The sequence below is a fragment of the Juglans regia genome, chromosome 13 (genome assembly GCF_001411555.2).
Source record: "Juglans regia cultivar Chandler chromosome 13, Walnut 2.0, whole genome shotgun sequence".
Classification (NCBI taxonomy): domain Eukaryota; kingdom Viridiplantae; phylum Streptophyta; class Magnoliopsida; order Fagales; family Juglandaceae; genus Juglans; species Juglans regia.
Window position 1 is genome coordinate 36414565 of NC_049913.1, and position 19633 is coordinate 36434197.

General features: G+C 34.6%; 1 protein-coding gene across 1 annotated transcript; it reads right to left on the reverse strand.

Moving 5' to 3' along the window:
* Window positions 1-11546: 11546 nt before the first annotated feature.
* Window positions 11547-15018, reverse strand: LOC108997181 (myrcene synthase, chloroplastic-like). Its single transcript, XM_018973335.2, has 7 exons — window positions 14750-15018; window positions 14384-14654; window positions 13908-14283; window positions 12894-13112; window positions 12664-12802; window positions 12303-12551; window positions 11547-12179 (listed from the first exon to the last, which is right to left on the reverse strand). Exons 1-7 carry the CDS (start codon window positions 14978-14980, stop codon window positions 11865-11867), a joined length of 1800 nt encoding a protein of 599 aa, XP_018828880.1. The 5' UTR covers window positions 14981-15018; the 3' UTR covers window positions 11547-11864.
* Window positions 15019-19633: the final 4615 nt, after the last annotated feature.

The following is a 19633-nucleotide window of genomic DNA, read 5'->3' on the forward strand; positions in this document are numbered from 1 at the left end:
TGTAGAACACATTCTACACTTACAATCACCTTACGAGGGATGATTCAACTATTTCCTGTGTAGAACTACTATTGCACTCACAAGGGTTACACCCACCATTTTACTGTTTATACAAGAGCTGATAGTGGATAGGTTATCAGAGTACACTTCTCAATGAGTGAAATAAAAACAGTACAGCGCAAACTATATCTCTATCAAAATGAACAAATGTTAAGGCTCAATGATTAGAAAAGAGAGATTGAAAGTTTTAAATGAATGACTATAGTAAAACTTGTAGTTGATGTGTATTTTTGAAGATCTCAAATGAGCTATTTATGGACATCTGAGACTTTATTTTCAAATTTAGAAATATTCAAATGTCAAAAGGAAGACCACTCATTTTTCAAAGATTTCAAATAAAAGATTTTCCTTTTTGCAATTGTTAAAGATAATATCATTTACTTTTCAAATTTCTCAAACAAAAGCTTCTACTTTCCACATATGTCAAAAAGAGTATCATTTACTTATTAAAATTTTTAAACAAAAACATATTCCTTTTGCATATATAAAAAAGAACATCAATCACTTTTCAAAAATTTCAAATAAAAGTTTCTACTTTTTACATATGTCAAAAAGAGCATCAATCACTTTTCAAAAATTTCAAAAAAAAAAAAAAATCTACCTTTTGCACATGTAAAAAAGAGTTTAAATCACTTTTCAAATTTTTAAACATATCATACACATGTGAAAGATTACAATCAATCATCTTTCAAAATTCAAAATTCAAACTTTCAATTCTCAAATATATCATGCACATGTGAAAAATGTAACTTGATGCTTTATGAGAAAAGATTCTTTTTGAGCCTTAAACCCTTTTTGAATTTTAAAAAAGATATATAAAATTACTCTAAGAGCATTATTTATAAGTTTGTTCCATTTTTTGTTATGCTTGATTCATTGATGTGCTTGGCTCCATTATGTGAACAACTTGAGCTTGAGACTCCTTTATGTTGAACTTGTTTGTTATCATCAAACTCCATATATAGATATATATTATATGATACCTGAAACTTTGGGTTCAACAACCTTCTCCTTTTTTATGATAACAAACACTTAGTAAAACTTTGATATCCGTAGTAATGCTTATGCTCCCATTGAGAATGAGCGTTAGTTTTTTAAGCAATAGATAAACATAATTCCAAACATATATATATATATATATATATATATATATAAAACTTAACCATTCAAGGGACATTAAATCAAATAAAGCATTGGAAAAACATGTTAATGTTCTATTCTAAACTTCTGTCCCTTCTTAAATCAAAAAATGGACAGCAGTAACTAGTGCATAGATGAAACGGTGTGTTAGTAGAAATTGTGGAGAGCTGAATAATTGGAGCTGCTTAGGCCAGACAGGTGCTGCAGAGCTATAAGGCTAGCCCTGGCGAGTTAGTGTAGAAAGAACTTCAAATCCGTGTAATATTTTTGACAAATGAGATTGTATAAAGATTTGAAACCTCTAAGTTTCTGTGTAAAGGATCATCCTTACCCATCAGATTCTCACGAGAAAAACTTCTCAAATCATTCCTTGGCCTAGTTTCTATTTATCCAAGATAGTTTTTATGGCCAAGCAGTTTTCTTTCACTAATGTTCCAAATTTGAATCATAAACCATTCACGTCTCAACCGTATGTTTTATCTATTGAGGCTATTAACACCATGATAGGAGCATAAATGCGTTTGACTTGCAAGACTGATTTTGAGGTCATTGCAGAATCAAGGACTCTTATTGTGCAATATGTTGCCTCTGTTACAACCATGCCTCGGATATTACGAGCGAGAGTGAGTGTGATTGATCAACTTTACAATCAATTTCTGAATTGCGTCAAAAGCTTACTAATAAAGACATAAAGAATAAGAGATTAAAACAGGAAAACAAGGAGTCGAAAAAGTTGACGAACTGGTATGCTCATGACCCTCAACCATGAGTACAGGAGCTGGAAAGAGAGAGTTCAAATTCAAGACCAACAGTAGAGGATAACGGCAAGGGTTCAACGTTTACAAGAAAGTAACTTTTGAGAACATAAAAAAAGCTTGGGGGACAAGTCGTATTTAATCCAACTACCTTAGTAAAAGTTTGACGAAATTAGTCCAGCTTATCTTGTAATGTTAACCAAGTAAGATATGAATAAATATGATATTTTTCCTTTTGCTCATGTTTATCTCTATAAAGGCAGTCTTCAACTTATCCAATTCACATTGTATCTTCTTCGCATATCTGTAATCAATCTGCATTCTTACTCTGCAAATTTCATCTATTAGCGATGGCTCAACAATCTTATTCCAACAATCATTTTAATCAATATATGATGTATTCTACACCTTAGTCACCAGTTTTCTCAGCATCTACTATAGGTTACATGGTGCAACATGAAAGAGATTTGGATAATAGCCATTTATGAGCTAGTGAGTCTTGGCACTCGATACTTATCCTCGTTTATCGCATTTTTTTGGGATTGCAGTCTCGAGCATGTGAGGTTGGAAAACTTAATGAGAAGATTCCTGTACTCCGACGGCTTGTTCAAGAGTCTAACATAAAGATAGGAGCCTTAAAACAGCAGAATAAGGATTTGAAGTCCTTGCTAGGCTCTTCATTTCGATTGCTTAATCATTTAGATAAGGACAACATAATGATATATATAAAGAGTAAGAGCGCTTAAAAAATGAGGCTAAGAGCCCCAAGTTTTTGCAAGTCCTTTGAAATAAAATAAAAATATTTAACAGATATCCATAACATGCATCATTCCTATTTCTATTTTAATCATGCATACTATCTTCTGGCAGAGGTTTTGTAAAAATATCTATTAACAGGTCGCGTGTGCTTGTGAAATCTAGTATAATGTCACCCTTTTGCACATGATTTCATAGAAAATGATATCTAATCTCAATATGCTTAGTCCTAAAATGTTGTATCGGGTTGTTTGAAATATTTTTAACATTGAAATCATTACATTTGATTGGAATGTGATTATACATAAGTTTAAAATCCTCAAGTTGTTGATTCATGTATAGAACTTAAGCATAATAACTGCCCACAATAACATATTATGCCTCAGCAATAGATAATGCAACATAATTTTGCTTTTTACTAAACCATGAAATAAATGCATAACCTAAGAAATGGCATGTTCCACTAGTATTTTTTCGATCAACTTTGTAACGAGCATAATCTGCATCTAAGTAGCTGATTAGATCGAAAGACATGTGATTAGGATACCATAATCATAAATCAATTGCACCAACAAGATATCTAAGAATACGCTTAATTGCAATCAAATGAGATTCTTTTGGAGATGATTGAAAACGTGCACATAAGCATACATTAAACATAATATCCGATCTACTGGTTGCCAAATATAATAGACTACTAATCATACCTTGATATACCTTTGAGTCGATTGATCTACTCGTTTCATCTTCGTCAAGTTTGGTGGATGGGCTCATTGGTGTTCTAATTTCCTACGCACATTCCATTCCAAACCTTTTGAATAATTCTTTTATATATTTTGACTGATTAATGAATGTTCTACTTTTTACTTGCTTGATTTGCAATCCTAGAAAGAAGCTAAGGTCTCCAATCATGCTCATCTCAAATTCTTCTTGCATACTCATAGTAAAAATTTGACACATCTTTCCAATTGTAGCACCAAATATTATATCATCTACATAAATTTTAATAAAAAGAATATCTTATTTTTCACATTTAATGAAAAAAGTTATGTCGATCTTTCCTCTTGAAAAACCTTTTTCAATTAAGAAACTACTGAATACCAAGCCCAAGGAGCTTGTTTGAGCCCATATAGTGCTTTTGTGAGTTTAAAAACATGATTTGAAAATATATGATTTTCAAAATCTGGAGGTTGCTCAACATATACCTCCTCATTTATAAGTCCATTTAACAAAGTACTTTTAACATCCATTTGAAAAAGTTTGAAATTTTTATAAGAAACATATGCAAGTAGCATTCGAATAGTTTCTAATCTAGCAACCGGTGCATATATCTCATCATAATCGATTCATTTAACAAAGTACTTTTAACATCCATTTGAAAAAGTTTAAAATTTTTATAAGAAACATATGCAAGTAGCATTTGAATAGTTTCTAATCTAGCAACCGGTGCATATATCTCATCGTAATCGATTCATTCTTCTTGATTAAAACCTTGGACTACTAGTTGAGCCTTGTTTCTAGCTATTGATGACTCTAGACTCATCTTTCTTATCTTTAAGAACCAGTTTTGTTCCAATAATAGTACAGTTTTTGGGACAAGGAACAAGTGTCCAACCATTATTTCTTTCAGATTGATTTAGCTCTTCATGCATACCTAGAACTTAAAATTCATTAAGAAGTGCTTCATCAATATTTTTGGGTTCTATTTGAGTAAAAACTGGTGAGATTACAAGTATTTCTAAGATGTGATCGAGTACTTACACCTTGTGATGGTTCTCCTAGAATTTGTTCCACTAGGTGATATTTCACAACTTTTCACTGTTTGGTTGCATCTTGCATTAAGTTTTGATGATCTTTCCTGATGTCTTCATGTTGGACTACCTCTCTTGTGTTCTCTTCATTGAGTTTGAGGCTCTCCATGTTATTTATAAGTTATGTTTCTTCATCAACAGATTTCTTCGAAAGTAGAGGGCTATTTTCATCAAATACTATATGCATAAATTCTTGAACAATCAAAGTCTTTTTATTAAAGACTCTATAAGCTTTACTATTAGTAGAATCTAGAGAAATATACCTTTATCAGATTTTACGTCAAACTTGCCTAAATTATCTCTATCATTCAAAATGAAACATTTGCATCTAAATACATGAAAGTAACCAATGTTGGGCTTTTTCCCATCCCAAATCTCATAGGAGATTTTATCTAACTTCGATCTTAACATAACTCTATTTATAACATAACATGCAGTATTTACTGCTTCAGCCTAAAAATAACTAGGCAAGTTGTTCTCATTGGGCATTGTTATTGACATCTCTTGAAGGGACCTATTCTTCCTCTTTATTACCCAATTTTTTTGAGTAGTTCGAGGAGTAGAGAGATTATGTACAAAACCATTTTTATCACAAAAAGTTTCAATATCTTTATTAACAAACTCTTTTCCTTTATCACTTTAGATACTTGAAATAGTATAGCCAATTTCATCTTGAATTCTCATGCATAATTTGGTAAAAACATTATGTGCCTCATCTTTATGAGTAAGAAAGATGATCAAAGTGTATTTAGAGAAATTATTAACCATAAAAAATGCATAATATTTTTCTCCTAAACTTGCAACTCTGTTTGGTCCAAAAAGATTCATGGCTAATAGTTGCAGTAGTCTAGTAGTAGAAATATTGTTTTTATTATTGGATCTAAGGTCGTCGATCTTGGTGATTTCGGAGAATGGTCCTTAGATGATTAAAGTCCTAGAATGGTACACTTGAAGGACTGATTTTTAATGAGATTTGAGTTTTTAGTTCCACTGACTTGGTATTGCTAGCTTGATATATTTTGGTGTTAAATTTTCTGTAACCCTTTACAATTTGGTTGATTAGAGTTAAATTATTGATATGGAGATTTACAAGAAGCGTTTTTCTCTATGAGGTTTGAAGGTATCGATTTAGCTCGAAGAATGGTTATTACTAGAATGAGGTTATAGGGTTGGCAGGTTTTAAGAATATATTTTTATCAAATTTAAGGATAATAGATGGTGCAAATTTAGGAAATGATTCTTGTCAATTTTGAGGATATAGGTCCTAGGATGGATATCGTAGTTGTGTGATGGTTTAGAATGTGATCAAGTTAGTTTGAGAATATGATTGGGTGTACTAGCTATATCGGAGGCAAGCTTCAATTATTTTTGGGTGGACTTTAGTGGTGAATGATATTGAGTTTGGTACTACTATTATAGATACTAGTTAGAATTGGGATGTTGAGTAGTTAAGTCATTGTTGTCAGGATAGATATATAGGTGCATTTATATTTTTGGATGAGAATGTATTGGGCTCTAAAGCTCAATGCCTACTTTAGGCCGATATTGAGCTTTGTGTTTTGGTTTACCTCCGACGTTAAGTTGTTTGCTAGAATATGTACGACGCATGTAGGAGTCAATGAAGTAACCTAAATCTCCTTTCACGCGAATACTTTAAGTTTAGTGACCTTTGGAATTCGTTCTCAAGGTGTTATCGGCTTGGCTCTTCCCAATTGCTTAGGCCTCTTTGCACTCACACTTAGTACTTCCTCGGAAAGATCATTCCATGAGTACACTTAGTACTTCCCAATTTATGGCCTTTTCTTTTAAATGTTTCTAAATCCTTGAAATTATTTTGGGGAAAAGATATGAAGGAATGCTACTACTTTTGTAAACCTTTTTAGAGTTGGACTTACTTTATTTTATTTTTGTCTTTCCACTTTCTTCCTTATCTTATTAATTCAACCTCCTTGTCCAACTTAAAGAAAACTTTTGGTGAGTTGTTGCTTTGAAAAGTATTGCGGATTTGATTTGGTGAATTGTTGGAATTTTTCTTTCCTTTGTGTTTTTATATAATATTTATGTAGTTTGCTTTTGGCGTAAGGACCAATCTTGTACCCAACTACCTTGTTGCAACTTTCTCAATTCATTGCGAATCAGATTCCTTCCTTAGTCACTTGTTGGAACAAATTTTTGTGGCAAATTGTGACATCATTCTTTGGATCGATTTTCCTTTGCCGTTTGGAAACCTTAGAGTAAATCCCGACCTTCACCTCCTTATGTTTGACTTCTCATCACCTTATCTTGACTACTCAACCTTCTTCGTAGCATGGGCTTGACTTAGTGTATGGGATTCTAAGTTTTTAGATCACTTTAAGGAATTGTTGGAATGATGCTCTAGGTAGACTCTTGTAAGCATTGAGTTCTTACCCTTTGGTATGTTGTTACTGTTTCTATCAGTTGGAATGTTTATGGTAGTAGTTGATCACTTGTACATTTGGTGGAGTATTGGTTTTGACAAAGGATGCATTAGATTGACGCGTAATAGTTGTGAGTGTATATGAATTTAAGAGAGTACAAGTCATTGTTTCATTTTGGCTTGGAAGAAGTTGTTTTGGTAGGTGTTGAAGTGGATTCAATACGATAGTATTAAATTCAACAGATCTTAGCCTAAGGTTTTCTTTTGGTGAGTTGATTAGAGTGTACAGTCGAAGTGTGATACTCAGTGAAGTGGTGGTTGGTAGTAATTGTTGTGATTATCTTTAGGAATCAGTTGTGACTTGAAGTCACATAGGAATTTAAATTTTGAGGCTATACTTTCCTTTGGAGATTGAACATCCAGTTGGGAGAATTATGGACGTCGTTAATTTTTTTTTTTTTCCCTTGAAGAGAGTTGTTAGATTGCCAATTTGGGCTGTGCAATAAAGGCTTGGAAGTTGTAGCTTAGACATAAACGGTGGATAGCATAACCAAATTTATGAGGTAATAAAGCATTATGACCTAGAAGTGTTGTGTAATAGTTTTGGTGGGTTGGAGATTCGAGTTGCATGGTCTACCTTGTGGTTTTAAATGCTATGTGTTACTGAAAGTACTACTCGTGCTAATACTGTAACTTATGGAAGTGTAGTTAGTAGTAGTAGCTGTAGTTAGTTTGTCAATTTGGAGGACAAAATTTCTTTTTAGGGGGGGGAGATTATGAAATCCCTAATTAGTGTGTTTTTAATTAGTTATTTACCTATTATTATCGGCTCTTTTATTTTAATTTAATTTTTATTATTCTTGGCATGTTAGTATTATTGATGGTTGTCTTTATTTTATTTTAAGTTATTATGTTCTATTTTATTTTATTTACCTATTATTATTGACTCTTTTATTTTAATTTAATTTTTATTATTCTTGGCATGTTAGTATTATTGATGGTTGTCTTTATTTTATTTTAAGTTATTATGTTCTATTTTGTTTCATTTCTATTCTTTTCCTTTTGAGTTTGGGCTTTTTGTAGTGGTTTTTGTAAGTGTTTTATTTCTGATGGGTCATGTGTGTGTGTGAGTTAGGGCCTAGCCCGTGTGCCAAAGGGGAGCCCAGCCCCTTAGGCCTTAAACGGCGCGTTGCTGGAGAGAAACCCTAAAGGTTTCATCTCTTTCTATTCCCCTATCTGATGTGCAGCACGAGACCTCTTCTCCCTTTCTCTTTTCTTTTTCTTCTTCATTCTCTCGCGCGCCGTAGCCTCTTCTGTGCAGCCGTTGCCGTTGCCTACCCAACCTCGCCAGACTTGCTTTGGCCTGCGCCCTTTCCCTCTTCAACTGCCACCACCTCCTTCTCCCCACTCCGAGCCTCCATGGCTGTTCCCCTTGTCTATCGGCATTTTATCTTCTTTGTGTGTTGTCTCCTAGCCGTTGCGCAATGCGTCCAATGCGGCGACACCTCTCCACTCTGGCTTGCACCACTGTCTCTTTTTCCCCCGCCCGTGAACCATGCTTTTGTTGCCTCCCACATTCTCATATGCAACCGAGCCTCACCATTCTCAAGGCACTCCACAATCGACCCTCTTCCCTCTCAGTAGCTTAGATTTGTGTTCTCAGCCCTTTTGATAGTGTTCCAGAGTACTTTAGAGTGGTTTTACCGTACACTGCCATGTCTAGCCGCACCTAGCTGTAGCAAACCCCTTCCTCCACCCACTTGCACTTAGATCTAAAGTCCCCTTCGCAAAAACCCACCTTTGGCCATTGTTCTGCCCTCGTACAACCACCGTTCGCCATTGCGCCGCCACTTTTGGTGACACCTCACGACACACACCCTTGACGTAACACATGACCCGTTGACCTACGCACGCGTCATCTTCTAGAAATTGCCTGATCGTGTTGTATGTAATCTTCCAATGCGATCACTTTGAGATCAAAATAATGTTTTTACACGAATGCTTTTCTGCAGTCTGGTTGGTTGAGCTGGGGCTTGGGCCCAGTGGAGCGTTGGGAAATTAAACTGTAGTTGAGGTTGGTTTCGGCCTTGGGCCATAAATGGAGGATGGAAAAATGTGTGTAGTTGTGATTGTGAATTGTGAAACTGGATGATTGAGATTTCTGTGGTTTTATGTATGTGTCTGTTGAGTGATCTGCCATGTCATCCAATTACTGCTTATCATGCATCTGTGCATTTTATGTTATTACTATCTGAACTGTTTATATAACTGTGCTGTGTTATGCCATGTTGTATGAACTGGATTGTGGGTCTGTATGTGCTGGCTATAAAATGTGGGTTGTGCGTATCACAACCCCAAGCCGAGATGTGGCATTATCTCGGTGAAGCTTCTCTGGTCATTCGGAAGCGTAATAAACTGATGTGACGTCCCCTGGGTTGTCGCCGGGAGACAACGGGCTTCGACGAAACGATAACGCTCTCTTGCCGACTCCGTGGCCCTTTGCTGGCGGGGCTAGAGGATGCTTGGTCATGTACACACTTGGCATAGAGTTGGACATCACTTGTTACAAAGTCATATGCACGGACGTTACCCGTGATGTGACGAAGAGAGCCAGGTTGTGCGGATGGTCCATAGGGGAGACCATGACACACGCATAATAAAATAAATGGTAAAATTTGGGCCAATGAGGTTTTTAGCATGAGTGATTAAATGTGTCTTTTTGTGGAAAAGGGGTGGAGTTGTTCCTCTATGTTTTACTGTATGGATGTGGATGTGTTGGTTATATTTATATGTTTTAATCTCTTGGATGTTGTTTGGTTACTTACTTGTTGAGATTTCTTAATCTCATTGTGGTGTTTCCACCTACGGTTTTGTTTTATGGAACCGTAGATTTTGACGCAAGGAATGAGTATGAGGCTGAAGGTCCGGCTTCGCCAGAGTTGTAACTTGCTGATGTTATGGTTGCTTTGGCGATATGAGATTTGTTTCCCCTCATGTTATGTGTTCTTCATTTATTATTTTATTACCTGTCGGATGATGGTATAATCCTCTTGAAGGATATAATTTTTGGACTGTAAGGTTTAAAACTTCAATTATTTATTATATTTTGTGTGAGAATTTAAAAAAATTATAATGATGAGAAGAGTTGAGTTGATGTGAGTTTTGAATACAAATGAGGCCTTAGTATGAGTGCCTTTTTCATTTTTCGTTGCGATTATTATATTTGCACACTTATTACATGTTGCACACACTCTGAGCACTTATTGTTGAGGTGTGTGATCTGTGTGATCATCATCCCGATGTCACAACTTCCACCAAATCACACGGATTTTGTTGTATAAAATATGTTGGAACGTTATTTAAAACAAGCAAAAGTTTGTTTGAACTTTAATCATAATATATTCGAATGTATTTTACAATTTTCATATGACAAAAAAACTTGTGAGAATCTCTTGTGGCGGAAAAAAGCATCACAAAAAGTATTGTTTGAACGAATTTTTAAAACGCTCAAACGTCAGAGAAAATTTTCCAATATTCTTTGATAATTTCTACAAACCGTAACATAAAAACTAACTATGATATAGTGCTGCCACTTCTCCCATGACCAACCTCAAGCTAGTGGCTCTCTAAAGTTATGGTAACTACATTGTAGGTAAATTAATTAGTGTGCAATATTACAAGAATTGCTAGGCCAGACTTCTTAATCACTAGTACTTCAAAAAAAAAAAAAAAAAAAAGCTTATTTTGAATATGATTTTTTGTAGTTAAAATGTCATTTTGAGTGATGCATTTTCATCACAAATATTTAATTCGAAATAAATACTTTTCTTGTAGTGTGTGTGTGTATATATATATATATATAAATATATTTGTCCAAAAAAGAAAAATGAATAAATATCATGACTCTATCTTGCATATCACGCGCGTGTACTTTTTGCAAGGAACTAGGCGTTACTACCTTACTACCTCAGAGAGAGGGAGATCGAGAAAAAAAGAGTACGAAGTAAATTCTAATTAAAAGTATTCCCCATGCACGAACTGTCGGACGTACCATATATTCTAGCTTAATAAAAGTATATTTGTAATAAATCACATTCCAAATAAACTTTTAATAATTTGTAGCTATTTAGTAATATTCCCTTAATTAAGTAGGATATATAGCACGTCTTTTCTGACAAAAAAAGAAAAAAAAAAGAAAAAGAAAAAGAAAAGCTAGCAATTATATATTCCCTTATAAAGAAAGCAAGCTGAAACATATCTGCATTATATATATATATATATATATGTATATATAATAAGAATTATTCTATTATCAAACTGGTGTATAGAGCGCCACATCATCTATGTAATATACGATCACTTAAATGTTAAGATTTGATTTGTAAGATTTAAAATTTTAAAACTTATCTTTTAAATCAAATTATATCACGTAAGCAGTGTGTGATGTATAATGTAAAGGTCTTAAAATAGCATTATTCTTATAATAATTGACTTGTTCCGGCATCCATAATGGAATCACAAAGAATATAACACTTTGGTTTATTCCAATATTGATAAGCCATATATAAAATATATATGGGAGGTGCACGTACTACTGCCATTAATTGATACAAACCTCTTACAGAATCAAAACACACTGCAATGCGTGTATGATGTAGCAACCTCAATAAAGAAGTGTAGCACGCATTAATCATGTATAAAAGCGTTTTTATTTTACAGACGAACTAAGAAACAAATTAATTAGGTCTGGCTTGTACATAATGTATTTTCGTGAGTAGCTAAACAATATTGCACAACTAACGTAAACTTTGGCACGCATATATAGGGCGGAAATTGAAAAAATGAAAAATAAAGCTTTTATGCAATGTAGGAAAAGCTAGTACTAACAATTCTAATTAAGTGGAAACTTCCATCATGTATCCATATGTATATGTCAATTGCTCATCATGCATACTGATCTTTGGGCAGGGTAATGGGATGAACAAGCAATGCTAAAACTTGGTCCATAGTTTCACGGTCTTCCGTGCCATGTCCATCTCCATATTGGTAAATGCATTGCGCCATCCTTGAAAGGTTCATTGTGATTTCGGTAAATATTTGAGAGAAGGGAGAAGTTGTAGAGAGACGTTCTTCATTAATCTTCTTCCAAATTGTACTGATCAAGGAACTAATGAATTGACGAGCGTCTTTTTCACTAACACCAGCATCATTCATGTAACATTGTATTGATTTCGGAACATCACCTCTCTCTAACTCATCCTGAGTTTCAAAACATATATATACACATAAATTAAATATTAGGCTATTATCATATGTTCATGTGTAGTGCAAAAAACTTGATGAAATTCATAATTGGTTGATAGCGCATGTGGTTTTGCTTACCACATATGTTCCGAGATCACCTGCAAGTCGTACAATCGTTGATGACCAACGGATCATATTGGGATACTCTTCAAGGCCATCCAATGCCTCCTTTGTTAATGGATTTGTGATAAAAACATAAGCATGCACTAGTATAACTGGCCCTGATATTGAAATCCATGCATTTTCAATGTATTCTTGAAGGCTTGGTGTATATCCGTTGTAGTACCACTTTGCTTCCAAGAAATAAGATCTACATAAATCTGCCCACTGAAACAATGATAGTGGAGTAATACACTGAGGAAATATAATACATAACATTATCCTAAGAAAAAAAACGTCATGTAAGTATAATGAAGAATTTACAAGTCAAAGGTCTTACCACTTTATGAAGGAATCGAATGATGTTGAGTTCTTTTTCCTTGAGAGTGTGAAAAACTATTTCATTAACCAAGTTGTGGAGATTAAGGAAACATATTTGCATATAATAAGGGAGTTGTTCCATTGCATTGACATCCCATCTGGAATTACAAAAGCTTAGTACCCTTAAGTCTATACGTCAACGATTAGCAATATATCAAGCATTAGATGTTTATTGCCATTAATACAAACCTCTCAACGACGTTTGTGAAGAGCTCAAGTTCATCCAAAGTGCCATGTATGTCATACATATCATCTATCGTGGTTATCATCGAATTGACTTTTGTTAACATTTTCCTATTATATCCAAACTCAGGCTGAAATGATACTCCCAATGTCCATAGGAAATTGGCCATCAACCTATCCCTTGCAAAGCTCATCTTTTCTACAATACAAGTGCTCCTCCACCAGCTTTATATGAACAACAAAAGAATATGTTAGTCTAGAATTGGTGAAATGACCGTTTTTTATTTATATAGAACTGGCTGAACCAACCGATTGAGGGGAGAAAATCGGTCGGGTCGGTTTTGGTCATTTCAGCTATATTTTGGTTGGTTTTGGGCCTTTTCTTGTTGGAGGGAGAGAGATGGTGTCAGGGCGATTGGGCCAACGATCTGAGTCTCATCGAGAGGGAGAACTGAGAGATGAGAGAGAGAATCGAGATAATCGAGAGAGATGAAATATGTTTGACTGTCTGAGAGACGAGAGAGTCTGAGACAGAAAATGCACTGGATAGATGGAGGCCGGGGGGGACTCAGGAGTTAGGGCAACCTTAACCCAAAACAACGCCATTAGGTGTATTAAACTAAACGACCTCGTTTAAATTAAATTATTTTTTGTAAAAAGCTCTTATAAAACGATGCCGTTTAACTTACTTAAGTTAAACCGTGTCGTTTTATATAAGAATAAAATAATATATATATAATCTGTCGGTTCACCAGTTTGAACGGTGATCAAGTCGAAATCTTATCGATCGACATCAATTTCTAATATTTGGACCACTGGCCAATCAATTCTCCATCGATTTTGGAACTTGAAGGCTGATACCAATCGGTGACGATCTGTTCCAATGGTTCCAATTCAGCCCTAGTTTAGAATTATATCTACGCATTTTACTGCCTTTCGAATTGTATACCAAGTAAAGCTCCTTGTTGTTAACCTTGTTGAGATTAAAAACTAAAAAAAAAGGATAAAAAATGATTTTACTTTGACACTTCTTTTAGTTCTTCTTGGTGGACTGCTTGTACCACGTTGAAATCCAATGTTGCTAGCTCAAGAAAGATAGGGTTCGCATCTTTCTTGCTCCTATATGCATCAATGAACCAATTCGTTTCCAACCTTAGCATCCTCCAATGCAGTGGAAGCTCTAGGGCGTGGTTTACCATCGCACAAAGATTTTGATCTTTGCTTTGCTTCACGTAGTCTTTGAGATGTTTGGTTGCAAAATCCCTTGCTTCTTCCAATATGTTTTCACCTTCTAGCAAAAGGAATGAGGCTTCATACAAAGCCAACATTCCCTCAGTATCATTGCAAAGACATTCCTTGAAACTCTCCTTTTCATTCGTGAAACTTTTGAAAATCTCTGCAATTAATAAACCATGCTATTAGTTAGCTTTAAAGAGGGGTTACTAGCGTTCAAAACTTAATGAAAAAATAAAAAATAAAACTCTTATATTTCTTACCTTGGGGAACATTATATCTGTTTTGTCTTAGCAGTCTAAATTCAAGAGCTGTGGCATATAGTCTCTTCTTCTTACACATATCAGGATAATCACGATTAGTATTGTATATACTACTCAATATCCTCCTTATATCATCCTCAAAGTGGTAAGATAACCCAAGTCTTTGCAAGATATCAATCAACTCAAGTTGCTTTAAAGGCTCCAATGCTTTGTGTAACATCGTTGTCACTTCTCCCTTCAGGTTAGCAATTTTCATGTTGAATGAGTCTCCCTGAGAATCCAATTTTCTCATAAGCCAATTACCGATAATCCAAAAATAGTTGCAAAAAATATTTAATAATATTAATAGCGAAATGTATGATGTACCACATATTCGCTTGTCAGTGACCGGATACAATCGTAATGCCAAATGGTAGGTTTGTAATTTGCAGATCTCCGAACAACAATGGAGTCACTTGAGTTTTCTCTAGAGACCATGCTTTGGGGAGGACAAGGAACAGTGCTTGTTCTTGTCGTTTGTAGTGAGATGGGGTTTGCTGATGGGAGATGAACGGTGGGATTGTAGTTTTGGATCGAATCCAGAATGTAAGAATACATACTTGAGAAGCCCTTTAGAAAAGCTTGTGTTTTTTAGGTGGGTGGGAATGAATGGGTTTATGTGAAACATATATATATATATATATATATATATATATATATATATATATATATATATGTGTGCGCGCGCGCACACGCATATATCTATTTAATTAATGCCGATAAAGCGGCTGTTTAGGAGAAATTTGGTATATGAGATGCTTCATATATATGAAGTTGGAGAGAGAGAGAGAGAGAGAGAGAGAGAGAGAGAGAGAGAGAGAGAGAGAGAGAGAGAGAGAATAAATAAAAATTTTGAGCTAGAATATGTTGAGTTGAGCGAAACTCGACAAGCCAAGGACCGACTTAGTTCGGCTCGATTATAGCCCTAACTACCCCACACAAGCACACGTAACCATCACAAATACCACCAAAAAGCGGAAACAAGTAGAAAATGACAATATAAGTTGTAGTTGTGGAAACTTATGGCATTTATGCACCGTTCATCATGTGAGTCTCGATCTCGACGTATTTAAATAATCAATAAATGCTGTTGGGTTGATACATTATGTTTTATTTCTCTGCAAATTCAGGTTGGAAATTTCCGACATGAATTGTAGGGGTCTAATTCTAGAATTTAAGAAAAAGTGAGATAAACTATTAATTCAATCTATATATATGTAAATATAAGGGAACCTCTTGATAAACTTATTGTCATGCAAGTAGAAAAAAAAATCAATTGAAGAATTTAATCAATGTAAAAGAAACAGAAGATTATATTTAAATAGAAATGCGATCTCGACAATGACAAGATTCGACATAACAATACTCAAAATGTGTAAATGATAAATTTTATTGAATGGCACAAGATTAACTAGAAAAATACGAGATAATTAGCAAAGGACGTGCAGATTTGAACAAAATATCCAATTATATTTGTAAAAATAGAGTTTTCAATAAACAGTAATTTCCTCCAATATATATTCCATGAGAAGGTATGTATTTACACACACCTATATGTATATCATGTACCACATTGGAAATAAGTTCAGGTACTGATCATGTTGGTAAAAAAATCAAGCGAGCTTAATTAATATTTTGAATTTGTGCGCTATAATCTGATCTATAACTTCATATATATACAACTTGAATTCCCAAACATGTACACTAGCCATGCATGCACACTATTGGTGCCATGCATATGGGGATACCCGGCGGATCTTTAATCATGTAATAATTAGTACCTAATTCTTAAAATTTTCATCAATATCATTAACGTGTAAATTAACTAAACCTATAGATAGAGCTCTAAAATTCTTCATGATCATTATAAAGATATAAACAGTAGGTAAATCTCTTGAAAAGTGATAATGACAGTCTTCTTTGGATTTCGGTTAATTAAATATAACTAGATGTTTTTGCTTGTGCCTCCATTTCTAGAGATATACGTCCATTTGATTCCAAAAACTACATCTTTTCCATACGGATTCAACGTCATGCTTTATATAATATGCTATTAATAAAAAGAGTGTAACGAGAATCTAGATCCCCAATATTGTTTGAGAAAGAGAAATACCAATATTGTTTCTAACAACTTCCAAGTCCAAAAAATACTTTAAAGACCTAAAATCCTTAAGTTTGAATTTCTGATCAAGAAAGGCTTTGAAAGTGTTGACGTCATTGCTAGCAATAAGGATATCGTCCACATATACAAGTAAAGTAATAAAACTAGTACCTTGAAGCCGTGTAAAACGAGAGTAGTCTGTTTTAGATTGTGTAAAATCAAGTTCAATGATGGTAGAAGAGAACTTAGCAAACCATTATCTTGAAGCTTGCTTCAAACCATACAAAGACTTGTTTAATCTACAAACTCTTTTATCATCTTTTTCACCAAATCTAGGAGGCAAAGGCAATAGACCAACTCCAACAAGTCTCCATGAAGAAAGACATTATTGACATCTAATTGAATTAGATGCCAACCTTTAGAAGTTTCTATAGTGAGGAGACATTTGACAGTTACCATTTTAGCAACTGGACATAAAGTATCAAAATAATCCACTCCTTGTTGTGTAAGACATTTGGCAACTAATCTTGCCTTATACCTTTCAAGTGTGCCATCAGATTTAAGTTTGTCTTTATAAATTAATCCATTTGCATCCAATTGGACTTTTTCCATGAGGAAGATTAGTTAATGTCCAAGTGTTGTTGGTTTCTAAGACTTTAATTTCTTGAGCCATAACAACTCTCCAATGGGGAAATTTAACAGCTTGATGATAAAATTTGGGTTAAAAAAAAATGGAAAGAGCTAAGGTAAAAGCTTTGTGTTTGGATGACAAGTGAGAATAGCAAAGTGAATTTGAGAGATGATATTACTTACATGATATAGAACCATAATTCCCAGTTGAAGTTGGAGAAAAGCAAGCCTGTGAAGATGCCAAATGGCAATAAAAGTCCTGCAAGTAACCAGGTGGCCTGTGTACTCTAGAAGATCTTCTAGGAAGAGATGGATCAGGTGATGAAGAATCAATTGGAACAGATTCTATATGAGACAAATTGATTAGGAGTAGAGACAGATTGAGTAGGAGTAGAAACAAATGGGTTTGGAGAAGAAACAGGTTGGTTTGGAGTGGAAACAGAAGGATCAAGATGATAAAAAACAAGTTTAGGAAAAACATGAGAGGAATATGGTAAAGAATTAATATTGTGACTTATTGAATGGAAATGAAAGATGTGTTTATGAAAAACAACATCTTGAGAAACAAAAACAGTATGGCTATCAAGATCATAAAGTTTGTAGTCTTTAATGGCAAGAGGGTAGGCAAGAGAAATGCATCTCCTAGCTCGAGGAGCAAATTTGTGTCGGTTATGAGCTAGTGTAGAGGCATAGCAAAGAGAACCAAAAATCTTAAGATGAGAATATGTGGGTGGTTTTTGGAAGAGTAATTCATATGGAGTTTTATTTCCTAGCAAAGGGGAAGGAATCCTATTAATCAGATATACTGCAGTAAGAATGCAATCTAACCAAAAAAACAAAGGAACATTGGATTGAAAGAGAAGAGCACGAGCAATATTGAGGATGTGCTGGTGTTTTCTTTAACCACTGAGTTTTGTTGAGGAGTGACTATACAAGACAATTGATAAACTATGCCTTTAGGACAAAAGAATTGAGGCATAGCAAACTCATTACCATTATCAGTATGGATAGTTGTTATTTTAGAATCAAACTGATTTTCAACCATGGTAATGAAATGTTGTAGTAACACTCGAGCATCAGATATATACTTCATTAAGTAAACCCAAGTGCTATGAGAAAAGTCATCTACAATGGTTAAGAAATATTTAAAACTATCCAATGATTGAGATTGAAAGGGCCCCCCAATATCACAATGTAGAAGCTGAAAAGAACAAGAGGAACTATGTTGACTGTGTGAAGGTAAAGACAACCTTTTATGTTTAGCTAGTGGACAAACAGAACAAGGTATGGTATTATTAACAAAAACAATTTTATTCTAGAAAAGGAGGGATGACCTAACCTTTTATGCCAAACATCAAATGCAGAATGATTAGAGCGTGAAACAAGAGCAGAGTTGAAAGACACATCTCTGGAAAGAGCAACACGATCATCTGGTTTGTGCAGTAGATATAATCCTTCTTTGGCTTTACCATTCCCAATCGTTCTCCAATGGGTAAGGTCTAGTATATAGCAAGCATTACCAGAAAAAACCAAACAACAAGATGCTGATTTGGTTAGTTGACTGACAGAAAGGAGGTTAATTGAAAAGAAGGTACGCACAAGACATTATGTAATATAAGCTGTGGGGATAGATCAATGGGTCCTATATGTGTAACTGGTGCATAAATTCCAGTAAGCATTTTAACAAATGAATTATGAGCAGAATGAAAAGAGGTAAAAAAAGGATGTGAAATGGACCATATGATCCGTAGCACCAGTATCGATAATCCAATCATCATGAGTAATATGTGAAAGGAATATTGTTTTGATGGAAAAAACAGAAGAGACAAAAGATTTATCCGAAAGGTGGTCAATGGGAGAAGTCACATTTGCTGTCTGAGAAACATGTGACTTAGAATTGAGGAGAGCTAGAAGCTGTTGTCATTGTTGTGGTGTAAGTGGAAATGAAGATGGAGAATCTGCATCAACAACTTGATGAGCTAAGGATGAAGGATTGAAAATTTTTCCTTTGGAGTGATATCGAAGAGGATATCCCTGTAACTTGAAACATTTTTTAATAGTATGCCTAGGAACATAGCAATGGGAGCAAATAGGTCTATCTTTTTGAGTAGAAGACTTATTTTGATGGACAGGTTTTGCTGAAGATGAAAGTGCGCAGATGGAATATTAGGAAGCATCACTGAACCAATATCTCTTTGACGCTCTTCTTGAAGAACAAGGGAGAACAGATCCTAGACTATCACCATGATGAAGATAGTACGGACTAGAAGGATCAGTAGGAAGGGAAGAGGAGGATGAAACGGATGAGGAAGGCATGGTGTTTAGCGTGGGAACGTGTTATTCAAACTGACACCATATTAAGACTTGTGCCAAGAAGATGTAGAGCATCGAATTGTATTACTGAACTTAAGCTTACAAAAAGTAGAAATGTTGCTTTATATACCAGCATACATGGGGCAAAGCATAAAATTTAAAATATC